The 23,715-nt window shown below is 40.2% G+C and overlaps 1 protein-coding gene across 4 annotated transcripts in view; it reads right to left on the bottom strand.

Moving 5' to 3' along the window:
• Nucleotides 1–23,715, bottom strand: part of Prp4k (Pre-mRNA processing factor 4 kinase) — a 118,067-nt gene that overhangs the window by 10,119 nt on the left and 84,233 nt on the right. For 2 of the 4 annotated variants that reach the window (XR_007602389.3, XR_007602390.3), the window contains exons 16-17: nt 15,278–15,483; nt 9,618–9,760 (exon numbers count right to left, since the gene is read on the bottom strand). Coding sequence is in view for 2 of the 4 variants with exons in the window: in XM_050193493.3 (XP_050049450.1) it covers nt 15,280–15,483 (204 nt within the window). In the remaining 2 variants the exon portion in view is untranslated. Of the gene's footprint in view, nt 1–9,190; nt 9,761–15,277; nt 15,484–23,715 lie in introns of those variants that run through there. The other 2 variants (XM_050193493.3, XM_050193494.3) reach the window with 1 other exon arrangement.

The following is a 23,715-nucleotide window of genomic DNA, read 5'->3' as shown; positions in this document are numbered from 1 at the left end:
TACCAAAGATGACCCTCAATTTCCTCATTGCCTTTGTGCACAGGCCAGGAATGAATAAGCCTAATGCCTACGTCATAGAGGCAAGTCAAAACTGTACTCCTTGTTTCCTAGCTGCAACAGTTGCAGTCAATAAATTCAGACTTTTTGCCCCAGCTTTTGTGTTTTGAAAACTTTAAGCTGCTGAACTATCACGGACAAATATGCAAACTAAAAAGTATGAAGTAGAACCCCTCTCACAAGTAAAAACACAATAATGTGATTTCGCACCACCCTTTAACCAGTAATCAAAGAGGACATAGACTAAATTAAGCGTACAAGTCAAAGTCATGCGAACATCACAGTAAGTGGCAAAAGAGAAAACAATAGGACACAATCTGGTCAGCCCTAACTTGTTTGGATTTCATTTGTCAATATACCATATACACATTAAAAGCGTTGTATTAAATAGAAGTAATCACAAATTATTGAAGCAGAAACAACCAGCACTTACATTAACAGGACAGAAAGTATAAACAGGAATATACACGAGAGCAGGTGAAACCTATGACCCGAAGCCTACATATTCCAAGTGTACTGTTTGTTGCAAGAAAAACTGAACTGTGCAAAAAGAAAAGAAAGGGGACAGGCGCTTCAATTCCCACAAACTGCAGTTTCCATATTCCCTTGTACAGAGCTTTGCCACCTTTCCTAAAATATGGATGACACCTGAGACAGTTGCACCATAAACTGCAACTATTCAGTTGCCTATGTGTGCATAAAAAACAGCCAAAGCTCTGTGACGCTTCCCCAAGACCCACTCGATTTCACACTTCTGCTTGAATATTTATCACAACACACTGAAGAAGCATTAAAAGGCAGGAGCATTGCTGCGAATTCATAACTCAAATAAGGTGGACACTACGGAATAACGGAAAACGCCAAGGTCGTGCACTTACTCTCAACAGCACTAATCTTGCCTTTTTTTTTTCTGTTAAGCGTATAGGACAATTGTGTTCTGGTTGCATCACACTGCCTATTTGTACCGCAAATAGAACACCAGCAATGCAGAGCTCTATTTACTACAAGAAATAATAACTTAGAAAAAAAAGAACATATCAGAGAAAACTAGCACAAGAACTTTCATATAAGGGCACACAACTTGAAATAAAACATTCCCTCCACCACAAACATGACTATTTTCTGCCTGAACTTCACATAGCCATTTGGGTTTCACAGTCAATTTTATTTAATAACACATTTGACATCAGTACTTGTTTACGTCACTGGAAAATAAAAATTAATAGTGTGCATGAATCCAGCCTAAAGCAACTAGTCTGCCATTTAGGCTTACCAGAAAAAGGTCAACCAAGAAGCAAGGTGACCAATATAGAGATTGCTCTTTCAGTTCTTATTTTCAATGAGCTCAACAACCATCCAGTCAGTTTTTACCTGACTTAATGCTTATGCAGCCAAGTTTGTACACAACACTGACACTAAAGAATTTTACATAGGAAAGTACCAATCTCGAAAGAAATATAAGCAGAGTGTCTGAGGGAATTAAGCTGCTGCATGATGTTTGGTCAAATGCAAGCCTGCAGCATGGAAGAACAAAGACTTTCTCCAAAATTTGTACTGAAGTAGCTTTTCACATCAAACAGCCCATCACAACTGCATTTCAAACAACTTCAAGGCAAGGTAAGAGCTTAGAGGTGAGTGAGCTGTCACAACTCACTCATAATGGCAATAACATTACATGCATCTAATGTCCCATGAGGTCAACAAACACTGCAGATAACAATAAACAGAATTAATGCAAACATCTTCAGGGTGTTCCATGAAAGCAGAGCAAAACATTTAACAAAAAAGATGGTACTATATATATACCATCAATGATGTCTGGCATGTCATCGCTATCCTGCTTGGTTTTCTTGTGGTTCATAAAAATTCAAATAATAAAACTTCAGATACTTTGATGATCTTTTGATGCTTGTACGTCTAGACTCCTTTTGAAAACCTTTGCTATATCAAATAATTAATATGCTTATTACTTTACCACTTCCAGAGATCACGTACCAAATAGAGAATGCTCATAATGCTCATACTTAAGCAGGGAGACAGCAACATTTCTTTAAAGTGGGGTGGGTTCTAGCTACAGAAGACAATCTAGTTATGTGTGCCACGGTATTTGGGTTAACTAGTGAAGAAAAGCACACGACATGAGAAAACTAGACAGTGGGAGCTTTTTTTATAATTCAGCTGTCTTATTATGCAACATAGAAACAACTTACACAATAAAAACAAATGTGAAGTTAATAAATACTGCAGCCCTGCACCTACAACTATGAGGAACACTGGTGGAGAGCTTTGAATCCATTTTCATCACCTGATGCTTTTTATGAAATGAACTAAAATGCCAGTACATGGGTATCTTTTCATTTTACCTCCAGCAAAATCTGGCTGCCATAGCTAGCAAGTGAGGTAGAGAGAGAGAGAGAGAGAGAGAGAGAACAACTTTAGTGAAAAATGCCTGCAGAGTCGGTTAGGCAAGTGAGGTAGCGAAATTATAAACAGCAATACATTTACCCAGATGCCAAGCCAAATTGCAATTTGATGAACACAGACATGCCATTCATATTGTCCTAATGCCACACAGCCGCTAGCTATATGAATGATTACACACACCAATTTCACAGAAACTTTACTAATTGAGCCACATCACATTACTGACACTGTAGTCTTATTTAAATAGCTTAATTAATAACATGGTAAAATTCTTTCCCTACTCTTGCAAACCCTCTACAAGCTGCTGCCCACAATACACTTATTTCTCCCCACCTAATGACATCACAGTCTACTACAGAGCATAACATTCTTAAAATTGTATGTTTGTAATTTAATTTGAAGATCATCAACTAGGGTAGGAAAAGTTTCCCTAACGTGTAGCACTGTGATTTTATCTTACTAAAGAATGTGAAGGCTGCACAGAGAAGAGACAACAAAAGGAGAGTCTCACACCTATAACCATTGTAGTTAGACATATGTACTGCTCATATCAGCTGAAGTTTCACGTCAGACCCAGCAGGCTAACCTTTAATAGATGTCCATGTAGGCACCATTTTTTTTCCACATAGAGGAAATGTTGAAGTTGTATGGGGCTGATGTGTCTTCCCTAAAGGAGATCAACCATGTACACTCCTGTACAACCATGAACAAGTTGGCAGAGATTCTAGCACATGCTGATAAGGGCCACAGTTATCGGGCATGACACTTTTACAATGAAGAAACAAAATTACAGGCCAAATAGGTGAACTATACATATCGGCTCATTTTCCACTACTCACTGAAGCACTCTTCCAGCAGATTTGGTCAATGCTATGCAAGGCACACAGCACCAGCAATAATTAGCCTAGACAGAATCAACATTCTCTACACAGTTCTGATAGGAAACGTTCGTTAGAAGCTGTAATTGACAAACAACTGCACACTGAAGAAAAGTATTACTTTGCACACTGGCAGAAGAGATTATTTTATAAAACATGCCAGCATTTTACTTAGGCAGCATGTTTTGTTACTCACCGAGACTTGCTTCACCCTATTTTATTTTGTTAAAGACAAACTAAAAAAAGCATGGGACAAATTTTAGCTGCCACAACGTCAAACGACATAAGACTAACTTCTCTTGTTGCTGAACCTCAAGCAATTGCCACCAAAGTTCTTAGTACCAAAAGTAAAATTCCTTAGTCACGTTATTGTGCTGAGTTTGCAATTCAGCATGCTAAATGAAGAATTTGACCCAATGAAGTGCGTACATTTGCACTAATCAGAGAAACATCATCATAAGAAAAACTGAATTGGTACTATTCGTCTAAGCAGTATTACATAAAAGCACACAGATAATACTATTAATTTGCTTGCTTTATGGAATTGTTAAATGAAGTACCATCAGCTTAAGTTCAAACACTAGAACGAAAAAAAAAAAATCATAGCATGCATACATTTCTCAAGAATAAGAATGATGAAATCAAATTGTGATGTGCAATTACTGAGCAGTGAGTTTGCAGACATACTGTAGTACAAAACCTACAGGGCGAGTCAGCAGTAAGGCCACAAGTTTCATAGCACGCTTTCATCGCATGACAGCATGGAGCTAATGATAAACAAAAATACAATAACACTGAGTCGCTGAATTCCCTCAAAGTCTAACATTGCTTTCCAATACATGGACACTTCACTTATCACGCATTCCTTTATCAACTGTTGCTTTCAGCATGTCGATATCGCAGTTTCAGAGGGTAAACCTTTTCAGCAGGCTGGCAATTTTCTCTGCCCTCTCCTTCGCACCATTCTGTTTGGCAATTCAAAATTCAAAATTTCCTTCACCACAGTAGCACAAGGGTGTGCACAACTATACTGGAATAAGCAATATTTGTTTTCAGCAGTTAGTATCACTGGCACCACAAGTTCATCAAGTATTTCACAGTATACTGAATATACATTTGAACCTCGTTATAACAAAACATTTAACGAAACAATGGATATAACGAAGTAAATGAAATTCCCCTTGAAATCCCCATAGAGATTCACATATTTAAAACGTCATTTCAGCGAAGTGAAATTGTCCTGTCAATGGATATAACGAACTAGATTCGGCTTTGAAACCAAAAATACCCGACCGTTGCATGCCAAGTACATCACTTTCTGCGGGGTTTGGCACTTGTTTGCCGTGGCAGTTCAAAACCTCCGCATTCCCTTGTCGACTACGTCGTCGAGCAACACTGATCTTTCTCACTGCCAAGCATAGCTGTGCAGCTGCGCACATGCAGCACGTTACTATCGCTCTTCAATATTGACCTCTCTATTGCGCTTGCCTGGTTGTGCGATCCACACCTCGCTGCGTGGCTATGTGCTACGTGGCTACATGCGGCGGTGCGATAGGTTACTGCATTCACTCCTGCTTGCCATGCAGACAGGCGCATCTGGGCGTGGCCTCCAAGATCTCCCTGGCGCAATCTACAGGGGTCACATGCATGCAAGCCTGCGGGAGTCACGTTGTGCTGTGAGGCTACACGCAACGGTGCGAAAGATAAGTGCATTCACTTCTCTTTCTCTACGGTGTGCCGCACAGGCATCCGCAGCTGGGCCTGGCCTCGGAGACCTCCCCAGCACCAACCTCGCCGTGCATTCACTTCTCCCTCTCCGTGCCAGTGAAATCTCTCCCGAGATTTCACTGGCATCGGGTGCATTCTCGGAGGCTACGAGCCGGCCGAGCCAAGCAAGTGCAGCAGAGTTGCTTGCCTCCTCGATCACACAGTAGAGCGCTGTCTTGTTTGCCACGTGCTACTCGATCGCGATGAGCCAACTGGAAACCGGACGCATAGACTATCAAAATGGAACAGAAGGCAGCTATCTAAAGGCTGTTACAGGAGGTGCTAAGTAATGTGTTGCATACGCCGAAGATTCTTATTTTATTCAAATTCGTCACTTGCATGGCTGTGTAGCGGTACCATGGGCCGCCAAGCCGTGTTCTTATTGCCATGTTTACAAATGTGCAACCCATTGGGCATAAATTGCAGTAAATGGCAATAATGCATATAATGAAGTAACGGATATAACGAAGTAATTTGGGCTCCCTCTTCAACTTCGTTATAACGAGGTTCGAGTGTAATTGAAACGTAGCCATATTTCTGACTCACCCTGTATATGGCAGAGCATGAACTAGGATCCCAATTCAACAAGTGAGAGCTAACTTGAAAAAGCAAAGGTGTGCTGTAGTAGGTTTCAACTTGCTCGCATTACATTTTACTTCGATTGTACATGCCTCAGCCATTCATACTGTTCAGTCACCAGTGCCCTGCCAAACAAAGTACTTTTTGTGACATCTTTATACAAGTCAAGCCTATTTTTGGTTGGACTGCCCCCATCAGAAGGTGCAGAAACACAGCAATCCAGCATCTAGTTCACAGGTAATGTAAAACAGTACCAGCAGATGCAGCATAAAAGCTACAGTAAAAAAAAATTTTTCCCCTTTTTGCTACAGCGGCCATCACAGCTATAATGTGTGGAAATTTACACTGAATAAATAAGGATTTTTCATAACTGCAGCTTCCTTCCTGTACTTTCCATGAATGTGAATGAAGCTACTTTATCTGCATATTTCATGCTCACTTGAGATCACAAGCTCAAGGATGTTTAAAAAAAAATGTGCTCTTGCCAACTACAGTAAGATTTTTCACTGTACAGAGTAGATTGCACTGAACACTAATTTTCTTTAGATTGAAGAGCTACTTTCCTTAGATGGCATAAGCTCAGCATGTCTTCAAGAACATCAGAACAAATGCTGTACTAAACCATGTCCCATCAGACAATATACAAGTGTGATTCAAATAAAAACCATTATTTATTATGAGGCAATCGAGGAAATACAGAATGATTTTTTGAGGTAGTCCCCTTGATGTTAAATCCACGTATACCAATGCTTCGGATATGCATGGATGCCTTACGAGAACAATTATTTTGTTAGTAGCCAATCAAGCAACGTTTTCAACTCTTTGAAAATGCTCTTTCCTGCTGGTGGTTCGGTGCAGGGTTTTTGTCCGTCACTATGCAGCGTGCCAGGCCCGGTCGCTGGGTATCCTCCACGTGAGTTGCGCTGCTGTTAAGCTTTCTAGTCCACTTGTAGGCATGCAGCCATGAACACACATGAATCAGCATACTGAGCTTTTGTCCCATGATGAATTTTAGCTGGTTCAACAACTTTACCATTCAAAAAACGCCTTGCAGATTTCTGCTCTAATGCAGTGAATGTCAACAAGGGTGCAGCCATCTTTGCATCAAAAATGCTTCCTTCTGCTATGTTGCAGCAACATGCTGCCACTTGTTGGTTTTTCATTGAACCACACTGATAACTCCTGCCAAGTATCAAGTCAATGAAACTGAATTGTACAACTTTTTGGAATTTTAGTTCATTTTTAAGGTTTTCATTTAAGTCACCCTTGTTTATGCCATTAGTGTTAACTACACTGGCATGGCACTTGGGACACACAGCAAATAGTACTAACATATTAGCGGTTCTTTGTCCACTTCAATTCGTTTAGCTTATAACTTAACCCCACGGAACCACCTACTAATCTTAATGAAAGAAAAGGAAGAGCATCTGCAAATAGTCCACAAAATATAGTGAAACCATAATCAATTAGCGAGAATTAAGTGACCAGCACCTAATGTGTCACTAGGGTATAGAGTATGCTGGAAACATTAGCTAAAATCACCTGCTTTGATCAAATTATGGAATTAATGATACTCAACTGCTTACTACAAAGGAAACTAGTAAGTCTAGCAAAGCCGGTTGAGACCATAATAAGTCACTTATTTTATGACAGAAGCCAAAAGGTTACAAAGTTAATGCAATGATGAGAGTGCAATTCAACATGCTAAAATCGATGAGATCACTTATATATTCTAAAAATGCTTAACAGCTGTCCATGCAACAAAAAGCAAAAACATGAAGTTAGTGAAAAGTCTAAAAAGCTTCCCCGGGATAATCGAAGTTGCTATTGTAGAGTGAAGCAAACAGTTCTGCAGACACTCCTATGCAGGGGGGCCAACCCTGATCCATAGCCATTTCCTGTTAGGCCAATATGATATACCACCATAATCAAACAACTTCCACCACTATCATCAAACTTCCACCTCTATCAGCTTTAAAGTGCTGTTCATGTACTAGTTGTAACATTCATAGCCACAAATGCACACAGAAGTGTGTTCAATGCATTCACCATCCCCGGAGCTTCGCCGAGAAAACGCTGCCCTAAAGGGGCCGCTATTGGGGGTCACTATTGGGGTCACCATTGGGGTCAGGTGCATGCGTGCTAACCAGTGAAGTTCAAAATTATTTGGCAAATGCCAATTTTAGGATTTAAATAACGAAAGTTTGGGCCCATAAAAATGTATGGATGCCGACTAGGACCTTTGGTGGCATCGAACTAATAGAAAAATTTAATTAACTGGAGGTGAATTAACGGAAGTTACTGTCGTATGAACACACCTAACTCATCTATCTACCAATGGCATGGACATCAGGGCAACATGCAGGTTGCATTTCTGCTTTCCACTTTTTTATGCTGCTTACAGGTTTTTGGAGGAAAGTTCATAACAAGCATCACTCTGCTGTCTTCCTGTATTCATACCTGACAAAAACAAGGTACTTGAGAGATCAAAACTAACCATTGAAGTGCATGCATACATGACAAGCTAAACAATGCAAATGTTTTGTTGAAATCATACAAGTGAAGCTGATATACAGATTAACATATCGGTGCGCTGGGTGCCAATCTCCAAGTAGCATGTTCATGTCAGAATGATTGTTTCTGGCACCAAATGCCATTTCTTGAGTGCACACAATTTCTTCTAAAGCAGCTCTAAAATTGAACTTTGCACACATGCTGTACTTCATCAGTGCTTCTATACACAAGCGAAGACGTCCCTTCTTTGCTTATGTGCAGAAACAAGCTCAAAAGCAAAAAACAAGAAGACCCCAATGTTCAAACTTACAGGCATTTTCATGACACAAGGTGAGTAACTTTGCACACGCCACATCTACAAATGCTTTCCAATACATTCACACATTGCAGCATTGAAGTTTGCTAAGCAGAATGCAGTAAATGCAGATTCTTTAGTCCTCTTCAAATGCAGCTACAAGCCTGATGGAGGACTATCAATATTTTGTAATGCACTACACTTTGCTTAGCCATTAGATCCATGCCAATATGACTGCTCAGTATGGCAGTTTGATATTGCATGCTTGTTTCAAAAGCCCAACTCCTTTTATACTCAGAGCTGGACATTCAAACCATAAATATGCAGATTTAAGAAAGTTTATACATTCACACATGCCTGCTTGAAACCAGTATGCATTACTTGGCTTTTTCAAAAACAGCCCACACATACAGAGCATAAAAAGTAGCTATCAAAATAATTGAAAAACCAAAATAAGCAGGGATCAAGATGAATGAAAAATCTAACAAAAATGTTCAAATGCCCTGGCATTTTCCAGTAAGTACATTCCAGGAACACATAATTACTGGCAATCACACTATGCACCATGGGAGATGGATGATTCTAAAAAAAAGTTAACACCCGTATCACTGACAAGATACATGCAGATGCACTGCATGAATCAAATTCCAGTGAATAAAATACTCAACTACTCTGGTCTCTTTTTACCATTTTTATTTTGTTTTTGATATGCAGTTTATGCAACATACACTAATGAGTGACCGTGGTGGACAAATGAACATTGACCATTTGTGCTGCAGTATGTCAAACAATGCAAAGTGTCTGTTCAACTGTAGAGACTAAACAAAACAGGTAAGGTTTTTTAGTCTGGTCAGAACAATTGAACAGCTGATTGAGAAAAAATTACCAGTGTAGACAGCAAAATTAATAAAGTTGATGCATCAGTGCCTTCAAGAAACAGTTATCTACAAATCACTTAAAATTTTAAAGCAGCAGGCAATTATGTGCCAACCTTCCATTATGTATTTCATGCCTTGTGCCCAAATGTGATGCCATGAACATGGGAAAGTAAACAAACAAAAAATGCTCAATGTTAGCTGACACTTGTACTGTGCTAGAAATACCTGTCAGAAGGCAGTCCAAAGCGTCTATCAGTTCTCAACATATTGGCAAGCAACGGGAGCTGCCACACACACTTGTTTCCACATAACATGCTTGAAAATTCCTTCAGTCCTCTGACCAACAAACTTCGGAAAGATCCAATGCCCTACAGAAAAGAAGACAGCCCATCACGTTCAGCTCCCACACTCATGCCAGCTGCATCTTCGTCTGAGATTACCAGATGAAAACACTTTGCAAATGACTGCTACTAGCTTGCAGCCATCACTGAATCACAGATTCACAAATGTGCTAGGAAAATCCTTTTTAATCAAGACTTCTTCCTGGAGGCCTTGTTTTACTGTTAGGCTATAATAGAATGTTTATTGCCACAGTTTATTGAACTTCCCATAAAGAATGCTTCCGATAAATTAGAGAACATGTAGCATTTACATGAAAAGTCAGAATATGCAGTGAAATAAATTGAAATACAGCATTGTCAAATATTTACTTTTGACCTCTTTAACACAGCCCTCTCTAAATATGACCCTGCAATAATTTAAAAACCTGCAGGAAAACGTTTCAACTTTTATAAGAACACAAATGTCTAAAAACAACCAAGCACTGCTTAAACCATCAGTTGTCTATATTCAAGAGGTTTCTTCCCTTGAAAAGAACAGGCTCACGTGACAGGGAACATTTAGCTGCCAGTTGAAACCATTCATACGTAACTTGACCTAAAATATAATACCATCTTTGGTCAGAACGACATGCTTCAGAACCTACCATGTGTTTCACGTGTCTAGAACCAAACTTTAAAAATAGAACTATACACCTTAGATGACGAGACCTAATGGTACATAGCTCGCAGTCATTTAAGTTTCAGACTACGTTTTGAACTGCAATCCGCTAACTAGGGGTATAATTCTGCACAATTTTAAATATTCGTTTTATGCCATACAGCAATCGGAAAGCAAAGTCACTTTGAAGCAATTTTTGGAGACTGCAAAATTTCGCTTTGGAGCACCTTGGAGCAGACAAATTCTGATTTTGGAGCAGTTTTCAGCGAAGTACCTAACCGGAACTGAACAAAAACAAAAAAAAAGCATTATTACGTGAACAGGAATGTTACTACTTCTTTTTTAACTCCAGAATGTGACGAAAAAAAAAAAATGTTTTCAGTTTAAGTTATGCCCCATAAGCCAGATTTGAAAAGTGGTAGAGTGTTCTCAGAAGCACATAATGAAGTAGTTTTCTTTATGTTATCGTTTGTAGTTTTTCTTTCCCCCCTGGGCTCCAAAGAAAGCCCCCAAAGTATTAAAAGAATTACGTAACTGCAGTCTCCAAGTCTGGAAGGTAGCACTCTCAGTCCTGTTTCGAAAGAACAGTACATACTAAAAACATAGGACAGTTATAATTAATGCAGCACCACAGTACCTTTACCCACCAAGATACACTGACATTGATCAAAACAAAACCACATCGCAGGATTGAAGCCTACCACACGAGATGAGCCCCTTGATGCAATTACTAAAATGGGCTGCTCCAAGGGTTTCAAAGCAACTTTTTCGCTGCCAATAGAACATTCAGTGATCGTCGGTGACAAAGGACAATGTTCCTGGATGACTACAAGTCATGCAAGTGCTACCAGGCCAAAGCGGTGTCAAGTGATCTAACTTTCAACGTCAGAATGATAGCAACGCCAGCACGTTCAGTGGTAGCACTCGCACCCTATATATATATATATATATATATATATATATATATATATATATATATATATATATATATATATATATATATATATATATACACACAAACACACAGATGCTAATGGGCTGACAAGACTGCCTTTTAAACCATCATTCTCAATTCATGAACACGCACACCCTGAAAAATCCTGCTTGTTCGTATATAATGCTCCATTCGCACGACCAAGTTGATCGCACAGCGACCTGAAGTTTTCACAAAGCAAGCTTAATAATGGGCAGTAAAATGACAAACTTTATGCGAGCTGGCATAAAAAAAAGAAAATGAGAAAGAGCGGAGGCACTGAGAGGCATAACACAGGTTACAGATTTAATTGAACCAGTGAGCCGTTCAAATGAACCAGTTCATTTCAGTGAGCTGAGCTGTCCCAAGACGCTCACTGAAGTAAGCAGTTTTGCCCATAATGTAGTGAATACTGGGATGACAACAGTGTTTTATATTAATGGTAAAAAAGGACGTTTATTGTAAAAAACAATTATAAATATATTCACTATCTGATTCGACACATAAGGGGTTGAGGCCCACTTTCTTACAAACTATTTGCGTAGATGTGAAACATTTGCATCATTTTATTCAGTATTTGTCAAGTATTATATAATTGTAATTTTGGATGAAATATTAATACATTGCAATTTTGTTTTCAAACTAAGCTTTTCCTCCTGTTTATGGTTAATGAGCTAGAAAAAGCTTCCTAAGACATCCTCACCATTCTAATTCAGCAATTGTCTACTTGTTTCTTGATAACGCACAAGAAAATTTTTTAAATCTTTGAGATGATGAGTCAGGCATTAGAAAAATGTTTTGACATATTCTAAATAAAAGCGCAAAAATTACTTTATGTTACCTGCAAGTATTACTACTATAAATCGTTGAATGACTGGCTACCAGACAGGTATCCATTGCCCAAATCATGTTCATCTCTCTTGGCTCATCATTTTTCTGCCCTGGTCTCCTTTGACCTTTGCTCTGCATTTTAGTCAGCAATGTGATCTCCACATTGATAAATGCCTTTCAGCTTCTGCAAATTATAGTGCCCTAGGAATCAAGAAATTGAATGCTGCTAAGTTTAAAAGTTGTAACTACATCAAATGTTGCAATTATGTATAAGAGCAGAGGAAGACATTTTTTTTGGTGCACACCATGTGCTTGAATGCTCTCCTGTGTTGTCCAATACTTGTCTCAACCAGTCAGTAGACAAGCTTTTGACGACTGCCCTCCTCAAAGGGGCCACGTCCACCAAAGCAGAGCCACAGACACTAAACATCCCATACAGAAGAGAAAAGAATTTAATGTTCAACTGTCTTGAGGTATGTGCATACCCAATGTGGTACCTTGAACAGGATTCACTTCTTTCCTTGTTCAATGTAGCCCTATTTCCGTGAGTTGCTATGGAAACCGTTTTTTTTTTTTTCTTTCTGTTTTTCCAACACAAAAGTACGCATCCACAGGTGCACACCAATGAAGGCGACTAGTAAAATGTATGTAAAAACACTAAAATTTACTAGCTGAGACACCATCACCTGCCTTTCATTAATCACTATATGGCATCCAAAGAATCCGAAGATAAATATTGTATACATATTTAGATATATAGCATCAAGATCTTCCACATGTGCAACAGCTCCAATCTTGAGAAAGAAAAAATTCATTCTCTGAAACAAAAAGGGCACTTAAGTACTTTACAAGTTTTAAAGCCCTACCCACGTTATAGAAAATATTTTTTTCGGTAAATCATGCTCAAGATATCAAAGAAAATGTATAAGTGACAAGATGTGTAACGCCATGTGTGTTAAAAGGAGTGCAGAAACTAATGCTGCGTTTAAGGCTTATGCAATGACTAGCACTAGCCGCCAATGTTGTTCAAGTTACTGTTATCAACTGAAAACGTTTCATATCTTGAAGTAACACTCTGTAAAGGTGCCTTCACACTAGGCCAACTGGATGGCAATGCTCACTGTTGTCAGCTGATCAGCAAAGACTGGTGCTGGTGGCAGTCTGATTTGTCAACGATGGGCTGATGCTAACAACACATGCACACCCACGTACATGCAACTACAAAATGTTCTTTCATAGTGACAAGCTTTTAAACCACACTATGCTGATCTGGGTAAATGAAGTTGTAGTTCAACACAGGCATACCTATCATGATGTATGCCTGCTGGCTAACTAGTACAAGAAAAAAAAAAAAGTCTTATGTGACTGCAAAAGCCGAGAAGGAAGGGGGTTAACCGAGGGGCCCGATTTTTATTAGTTATATCATAAGGAGCCAACAAACACTGACACCAAGGACACCATAGGGGAAATTACTTGTGCTTAATAAATGAAATAAAGGAACGCTAAATTAATGAAAATGAAAGTAGATGAAAAAACAACTTGCCGCATGTGGGATTGTTCCCCACCTGCAGCAAGTTGTTTCTTTTCATCTACTTTCATTTCCATTCATTTATCGTTCCTTTATTTCATTTATTAAGCACAAGTAATTTCCCCTATGTTGTCCTTGCTGTCAGTATTTGTTGGCTTCTTATGATATGAAAAAACCAAAATAAGATGGGCAAAACATATCAAGATGCCTTCTTGCTGATTAAACCCAGGTTACTGACAAAGGCACTCTGCCGACAGCAGGTGCTATGAGTCCCCATGCTATGCTTTCTGTTTTCATTGTACCGCGAGCTATGCGACACAAAGCAATACTATATTTCTCTTTGCATTTCATTTTTATCATATGCAGCTCAGCCTGTATGCCATGGTGCTTAAAAATTGGTCTTCATTTCCAATGGCCTCTGCAGCATGTGCTCTAAAGCCATGCCAAGTTCTTTTCTTTCATTTCTCTTCTAACACAGTGCAGCAGTTATGCATGCACAACATGAGGCCCGACTTGATGGAATGGCTCCCTACAGCAAAAAAAACAAGGAGCAGAGGGAAGCAATGTCACTTGGAGAGAGTATGCCAACATGGCAATCTGGCGAGCATGATGAGAAAGTTGGCAGTCCATTGGGCGATTGGAGTCCTTTGCAAGAGCATGACCCCATTCCAATAGCATAGCCAATGCTTCCATTAGGGTCAACTGCATTGACAGACCAAATCAACCAACCATTTGCCTAGTATGACATAAAGCCCCTCCATCCACGTGCCACCACCGCTTTCTTAAGTAGCGACAACCTTTGTTGTGCGCTGCCTTTTCCCCTCACACCAAATCCGGTTCCGGCATTTCCGGTTTCAAAATTTCCGGTTCCGCCGTTTCCGCTTCCTGAAGTTGCGCTGCGGGAATTTCCGCTTTGACTGCTGTTATGATGGTGAGACGCCCGCGCGTGCTTAGCAGAGCTGTGGCAGTCACAATGAGAAGAATGCAAAGAGGACAAGCTGTTCTATTCCGCTGAAGTAGTAGTTCGCGGTCGCTGTTTTCCAAATGCACGAAAAGCGGCAGCGGTCTCCAAGTGCCCAGGCACTACATTCCACTGTACATTGTCTCTCGTGGCACAATCTGTCGCAAGTTGACGTGAAGCAGTGAATACGATCAGATCGCTGATTACAATAGGCGGTGGTTCTTGGATGGAGTCACGTTCACAGTTTAAACCGCAGCTGGTGCAATTAAAGCCTCTCCATCGATGCGAAAGTAAACAACGCAAAAAAAAACATACTGTCACTTCCACTCGGAACAGGAAGCTGCAGCTACGTAAGTTCCGCTTGACGCCGGAAGCTAAGGGTGTGAGTGGGAGGGGAGCGTGGAGGAGGAGGGTAGGTTGGCGGTACTTAACCTGGTCGGCGGAAACGTGTATGGAGGGGCTTTAGTATGACAGTACCTTAACACAAAGCATAGGTGGCAACCTTTCACATTTCAGATTATGCAATTAAATGATCGATGCACAACATACAAAAAAATTATTTCATACATAGCTAGTGCTAAAGAGACACTCACACTCAAATCTTGTCATGTATGAATGGGTGGGCGAGGGCATGATTGATCGATATCCGTTTCACAGGGTCCAGCATCAAAGTCTTCTCCAGAAGATCCTTCAGCTGGCCTACTTTCTTGACTTGATCCTCTGGCAGCCGCTGCCGTCCAATTAACTCACTGGATAAGTCACGTGTCTGATTGATGTTTGTCATGACCACCACTTTCTCCTACACGGTGACAATCAGAGCACACAATTATTCTTAATCACACCTCACATTCTGTTTTCACAGCAAACAAGACATAGCATACGTGAGAGACCTGTAAGCTTTTGTGTGACAGATTCTACTATTAAACAGCTTCTAAAGAAAGAGGTTTTATAGCTTCATAGTTTGAATAAGCAGAGCAAAAGAAAAAAAAAATTCACAATGCAATATTTTTATGAGTTTATATTAAAGCAGTACTGATGCTGACATTTTTTATTATTTTTCGCGTTACCTAGGAGATAAGAACTCAATACCACCAAGCTTCAGAGCACCCTAAATAACTTAATGTACTGTATCTTCCAAATTACAAGTCCCACCTTTGTCCTGCTGAACAGTGTTCAGAAGGATGTTTTGGTACGTTGCAAGGCACATTTGATTACTTTCACAAAACTTTTTTTTTTACCTTGGCTTGTTAAGACATCTTTGCTCTACCACTTTCAACAAATTATGCAAAAAAATTGGCTCCCTAACAAGCACGTAACCTATGGTCAGTACTAAAAGCTCCTTTCTTTTCAAAACTGTGTGCGATCACTGTGTTGATATCTGCAACCGAAAATAAGCACGGCATCATGGATCCCGTGAATACTTGCTTGGGCGCACAGCTGAATAGGTTGAGAGGTGGCTGGGTAGTTAAGTTGCGCACGTAACATGAACATACGTTTTTTTACATGTGCGTGCAAGCAATACACCTATGTAACTTTGGCCAAAGCTCCAGCTGCACGCCAGCAATCACTACATATTGTTGTCTGGTCATGCGGCCTTCGATGACTGCTCCTTTCACCCTTGTGCTTACTGGATTTGGACCTGTTTGGTGTTCATGCCTAGACGAGTGTGCACCGCCTCATCGACAGAACATCACATGATGAAACACAGATAGCTGCCAGAGATGGTACAAAAAAGCAACACCATGGGTGCCGCAAGAAAGAAGCCGGCAGAGCATCGGGAGCAGACATTCCTGTGAGGCAAGTTAGCCGGAAATGTTGGCTCCCGATTGACCAGTTGCAACGGCGTGCTCTCCGCTTCCGGCAGCAAAGTTCGGCCGACAAAAATATAGGTCAGGACAGATCAGCCGGTGGTATCTAATTTTTGTGACACCGGCCATCCAGTTTTCGCTGCTGGGCAATTTTCACCGCTTTGACGCCCGATTATTCACTCCATGAGGCCCAGCCTTTATGCAGTAAAGCATAGAAACACCGTGAAGGCGGTTTTGGTTTCATATCCAATTGCACCACGCAGGCAATTTTCAGCCCAATTTTCTCTTAAAAAAAAAAGGCGCACGTTAGAATCAGGTAAATAGCGTAATCAGACATTGTGAGCTTCGGTTACTGCTTGACAATCTCCATAGGGCAGGTAGAAAACAGGCATTTTTGACGGGAGATGATGTGTGTTCAAAGTACTCACAGTCTCCTAAACCCCACCGAGATGGACGCTGCGACATTATAAAGGCGTTGCTATTGGGGTCACCATAGGGGTCAGGCACGTGTATGCCAACTGGTCAAGTTTGAATTATTTGGCCAAGGCCAATTTTAGGATCGAAAGAACAAAAGCCTAACAAAACAGAGTCGAATCAACGGAAGCATACTGTATGTAATTCGTACCATTGTATAAGACGCACTAGCAAAAATTTAGTAAAAATACCACAACGTATACATAAAAAAATGTAGTGATAGTTTATCTACTGCCAGTTTTGGTTTTGTTTCCCAGGAGGTCACTGTGTCGTGATGTCATGATGCAGAAGGTGGTCACTTGAGAGCAGGACATGGCGACATTTTGGCACTCACTGCAATTCGCTTGGTCGCCTCTTATGCTGCTGCTCATCATGAGGCCCGATGTAACGGCATAGCAGACCATCAAGCAAGCTGGAACAAGTGTCAAAATGCCACGATGTCCTGTTCATATGTGAGCACTTTCTACCGTCATGACATCCTGATGCAGTCACCTCCTGGAAACAAAAGCAAAACTGTCTGTAAAAAAGATATACCGTATTTACTCACATAATGATTGCACTTTTTTGTCAAAAAAATTGACGCAAATTCAGGGGTGCGATCATTATGTGGGCTAAATTTCCCGCAAAAAGAAAAAAAATTTTTTCGTCCTGCGTTTGCTGCGGGATGACAACAGGTCAACAAATAGGCAGCTGCCGCTGTATGTAGTGCGGGACACCAAAACAAAAATGGCGGCAGGCAGAGCAAGCCGAACACGCCGAACGAGTTTTTTCTTTTTTTTCTCATGAGTACATTACATGCATTGAAACAGTTTCTTCCGTATCAGTAATTAATAATATCATTAATATCGGCAAGTTTGTGGCAATAACATAGCCATGTCCACTTTGAGGGGACAGAAACAGACGGGCACGCTTAGCTGCCAGTGACATAGAAACACATGGCCGGCATGCTGCGGAAACTGTGGCATCTGTCTTCACTACTATCCTAATACGGCACGTTTCCGATAAGGATGGGCGAATATCTTAGCTGTGTTACAAGCATCGGCGTATGAATAGGGTACACTTCTAACCTATCAGTGTAAACGTGGCTACTATCGTTTCCACTCACGATTTGTTGCGTGCCCATGAGTGCAGATGAGAAGACTCGAAAGGCACCTTTTTTTGTTGTTGACCACAACCATTATAAAGCCTACACGTAATAAAGGCAAGTTTGGTTGTACCTCTTTTTGTCATGGAAGTGCGGAAAGTGATGAAAGTAATGAAATGGGGCATCTACTTAAGAATGTTTGGTGCGTGCAGACCGCTTGGTTTGTCTTTAAGAGTCGTTCACGTAGCATTCGACAGATGGTAAGCGCGATCATTATTAGCTAGACTTGGCGCACGACATATCGCTGTGGCAATTTCGGGGTGCGATCATTACTCGGGAAATTTTAAAAATCGAATTTTGATGACAAAATTTAGGGGTGCGATCATTATGCGAGTAAATACGGTATACAGTATTAAATTATTTAGGGTGCTCCAAGGCTTTTAAGTATTTTTTCTAGGGTTCAGTCTAGGACCTTCATTTAATGAAAAAAAAAAAAATGGAGAGTTGAAAACATGTCAGTACTTCTTCTGGTTGGCTACACTGTCTTGTCCAAAAAATAGCTTTTTTTTTTTTTTTTGCCTCCTTTTGTAACACGTCTTTAGCTTTAAAAAATATATATACCATTTAGTTATACGAGACTTCTGGAGCTTATTCATTTCATTTTAGCTGTCGCATTGACAGGAAAGTGGGCATGTCTCGTCGTGGAGTCCCAATTTCGTTCGAAGCTTCCATCACATAAAAAGAACACATGTTTGAGAGAAGTCTTGGTTTTTGTTTTGCAACTTTCTTTTCTATGTAGCACATCTTTCAGTCATTAGGGAGTTCTCTATTTCTCGTGCGCACCTCTTATGTTTGTTTATGGTGGCGAGCACTCTTGGGCAGTACGACGGGTTGGTCAAAGACTAATGTTTCGGTTTTGCTGATGCAGAGAACACAAAGATTGACACGAAAATGCTGGTTTTATGGCAACCACCACAATTCAAGTGTGCTAAAGTATTATCGCGCTCAGTATGAGCTGCAACGCATGACTGCTTTGCCACATGCTTCGCATTGCAGCTTATACTGAGTTCGATAGTACCTAGGGGTCCCTCCTGGACATTTGTGTGCTTCTATGTGTGGGCAATGAATTGAACTAGCACCAGGTCAAAAGGGCGACTTCAGTCTAAAGTCTAAGCAAAACAGCAAAGACTGCATATACAGAGAAAAAGGCTACAGTTTTGGTCACCACAAGAAAACACTAATCCTGGGATGTTTTGATATATCAAACTGTTTTGACAACACTTTATTCGCATTTTTCTCAGAATGCGATTTCGGGACACTTTTGTACCTTTTTCTAAAAATCTGCTCGGTTTATGTGAATTAAATTTTGTGAACATTAAAGTTAGTGCCTTGTACAAATTTGGAACTAGAATGATTACACGCATGCTAAAAGTAATTAGGTAAACAAATAAACAGCATGTGCTAGCGGCCTGTTGCACTACATAGAAAAGTATTTTTTTTTTTAATCTTAATTCTTTTGCATATCTACATAGTTCCTAGTTACAGTTGTGTAGCATATGATTGTCCTTTCCTTTACAAAACCTGAATGGCTTGCGATTAATAGTTCTGACAGAAAAAAGGCACATTTGTGATGAACCGAAAACAAATATAACAAAACTGAAATATGGCTTGTTTAGTATTTTCAGCTTTTATAAGCTGTGTTTACATGGACACAGCAGAAGCGAATCGTACTAATTTATTGTATCACGTATACATATACACCACCGTTCACATCAATGCACATTTTCTTGTCCAGCAAACTAAACACACCTCGTGTCATATATGAAAGACAACGCTCTTACTTCCGATAAACCTGCTTTTGTTGTCGCATTGTGAAATGCATTGCAAATACCCACAAGGTGACGTATAAGTTTCTCAGGTTCTCCCTCATTTGCCCGCAAGGACACATTTACCCATTTATTTTGCGGTAGTGTACTGTACTGTATCAGAATAATATTATTTCCCAGCGTGTCAGCAGCAATTGCTATCTCCAGCAGCAGCCAAGCCGCAGCTGTCTCAGCTTCTATTGCCTCAAAGCAGACTGGGCTACGTTAATTATGTGAATCAAGCAACTCACTCATGTTAATTTCATTTACTAATTACAAAGTCAACACTGTTTCAACACATGCAGCGTACTCACGAGTGAAAAAAAACTGCGTGTGGCTTGCTTCATAAGCCGCCCTTTTTGTTTTTTATGTCCCGCGGTATCACAACAGCTGCCGCCAAGTGGTTAGTCAGCTGTCATCCCACAGTGAACACTTTCCCTTAATTCCCGATACGATAAGCTTCTGTTTACATGCGTCGCTGAAATGCGCCTTCTCCATCGCAAACTACCCCTGTTTGGAGCATTAGATGTGATACGCCTTCCTAGCGAATTACATACCTCATTTACATTAGATGCGATGCACTTGAAAGTTCATATATGATTTTGCTGCATCCATGTAAACACCGCTATAGAGAGGCCAACTTTAACAGATACCATATAAACAATTTCATAAGCACAACCATGTTCACGACTCCTCTGACTGCAATTCTTCCATACCTCATTTTAAAGCCTCACCCCACCATTAAGACGGGGCCCATCAAATGATAATTGAACTGAAGACTATACGTCTGTAAATGTACACAGTCCTGCTATTATTTTAGAAGTGGCAGCACCATTCACTGCCATTTTCAACATGGCTCATTAGGGAACGGGCGTGTTGTTTACACACTTGTGAATGGTTAAGATTAAAAAAATTCTGAGATTTTACGTGCCAAAACCATGATGCGATTATGAGGCACACCATAGTGGGAAGACTCCGGATTAATTTTGACCACCTGGGGTTCTTTAATGTGTACCCAATGCATGGTACACAGAGGTGTTTTCCCATTTCGTCCCCATCGAAATGTGGCCGCGGCGGCTGGGATTCGATCCTGTGCCCTTGAGTTTAGTGGCGCAATGCCAAAGCAACTATGGCCGGTGTTATTGAAATTTCATCAACATCAAATGTTTCAGTGATAAAAAAAGTTATTTCTAGCTAGGCAGTCTCTTTTTATCACACTGGCACGCAAATAGAAGTATGAACGATGGAAAAGTAAATTGTGAATATCGTAAACCAACTCAAGGAACCAAAAAGAAACCATGAATATAATTTTAATCTATATTTATACGAGCCATTTTGAGCATTTAGTGAGTTGAGTTAATATTAATGCTTAAAGCATCCAGCATTGTCATTTTGCAGCAAGGATGGAATACCATGCACAAGGACGTATAGGAAATAAATATTGCAGTAACGTAATATGCGTGCCGTGCATACAGAGAATCTGACTGGGATTTCCAAAGGACACTTAAGAGAAAGAGCAATGAGTTGCCTGCCTAGCCCTCTCTCCACCTTCAGTTCTATTTTGTTTCAAGAGAGAGCTAAAGCTAAACAACATACATGTACTGCAATCGATGCCCAGCACTAGCCACCTTTCTAAGTTGACACCTTGCCACACAGCAGTTGCAGTCCTCCACAGCTGCACTTCTCAACTAGAATGGTGCAGCAGTATGAAAGGCAATGGTGGCACCAGTATACTGGAGAGCTGCTGTAGTAATGGACTGTGCACCTTCGTGCTGCACATATATGCCAGGCCGTCAATTGCTGAGAAGAGCCTGCCAATGACTTAGTGAAATCCAGTGTGAGGCCAAGAGTAGTGCACAGAGTAATATGAGAAATTTATGTGAGCTTCTGAGAACAAACCAAATCTAAGCTGCTATAACGTAACAAAAGAAACGAGCCCTTTCTGTCAGCCTCACGGCCTCACAGGTACTGCAGCACTGCACTGTCTAAATAATACAGAGCTTAACGAGTCAGTTCACAAAAATACATTAACTACAAAGAAATAAGAGCAAGAGGGTGAAGCTACATCTACTCAGTGCCTTTAGCCACTGTTCACCAGCGCTTTTGTGTTCAAAGCCTTCAGTTACATTCTTTGGCGCAGGAATGTGTGGTCACTCTCTCCTTAACCACTTCTGCAGTGCATTGATTAAAGCAATCGAGCTTTGTAAAGAATACATTTATGCTCTTTTCCTGTCAATATTTTCATTATGCTGACAAACCCAAAACAGTTTGAACCAATTTGAAGCATTAGTTTCCTATTCTTGAGTTATACTGAAAACTTAACTAATTTTATTTCTCTGAATTTGGAAAAGAAAAGGTGAAAAAAATTTCAATTTGACACACGTTAGGTTTCAATCATATTCAATCAATCACCAAGCCAACAAATGGAGCAATCAGTGAGGTTGATTTCATTGCAACGTACAGTCTCAGAATGATGCCTAAAATACGACGGACACCGTAATGCGCACATAAAATGTGGCAAAATAAGTGATGCTCCCGTCTTATCACTAATATTAAGACTAGGATTCACAAAGCTTCTCTTTGTACGTGCATAATTTGTGAATAGCTGGCTCCTTGGCTCAGAGCGCCTTGCTGTCACTCTGATTGCTATCACATTGGGCAACGTTTGTACACTGTCCAACGACAAATCACAAGCGCACTTGCATCTGTGAACAGAGGCTCACATCTACAAGTGGTTTATTATTCGTTGTAGCTGTTAGCATACAGGGTGTTTCAGCAAACACTAGGAAATTTTTTAGAATTGCCTGTGGCAGATAGCATAATTCTAGTACATGAACTGGTCTACTCGAAGAGGCGGACATTACTTGCACAAAAAAGTGAGATGCATAATCGACTAGTTAACAAAAATTCACTAAGCAAGTTTTAACTAATTACGTTATGGCACATACTACAATTTACAAACTTTAGCGGGTGAGGCTGCAAAGCATATTCAATTAAAAAGAATTGTGTGGATGACACCATTTATGAGCGACATCAAACTTGCGGTAAAAATGCACTGTCGTGCCACTTACTTTCTTAACACAACATTGTTTTATGCATTGAAGCGCAAAAGTAACTGAAACACGAATGCACTTTTGCGCAAAGTTCGAGAATTAATATCTCGAAACTTGCGTCATCCTAAGAATTTGTTTCAAGTGGATCCACCTTGCAAGCTCCCTGGCTAGAATTTGTAAATTGCCATATGTGCCATAATGCAATTAGTTAAAACTTCATTAGTGAGCTTCTTGTTATTTAGTTGATTATGCGTTTCAATTCTTTGTGCAAGTAATGTCCACCTCTATGAGTAGGCCAGCTCATTGACTAGAATTGTGCTACCTACCACAGGTAATTTTTTTTTTTTAAGTGTTTGCTGAAACACCTGGTTTATCACATCCATCATGGAACCTTACAAGAAGAAATTTCAGTCTGAATGCATGGCACTAACAATTCAATATGACAGTGAAAATCATTATATAATTCCATGCTCTTTGGCCCACATTCAATATACTGATATCAAGCAGCCTTGTTGTTTAAGCAAGAACAAATGCCTAATAAAAGAAAGGAGAGACTTACTCTCTATGCAACAGTCCAATGCAGGTACTTCAGCTCAGACAGACAGCATCACACTCAGAATATTTCAGATCATTTCACTATGCACAGTCAACATGGTGAAAATCCCCAAATGCAGCCACACAACAACATGTGGCGAACTACCTACAGAGAGCTTAAAGGCCACAGGATTTTTTTTTTTTTTTTAGTAT

The sequence above is a fragment of the Dermacentor andersoni genome, chromosome 1, assembly GCF_023375885.2.
Source record: "Dermacentor andersoni chromosome 1, qqDerAnde1_hic_scaffold, whole genome shotgun sequence".
NCBI classification, from domain to species: domain Eukaryota; kingdom Metazoa; phylum Arthropoda; class Arachnida; order Ixodida; family Ixodidae; genus Dermacentor; species Dermacentor andersoni.
Note: the sequence above shows the minus strand (reverse complement) of the source record. Positions and strands in the feature narration are given on the sequence as shown.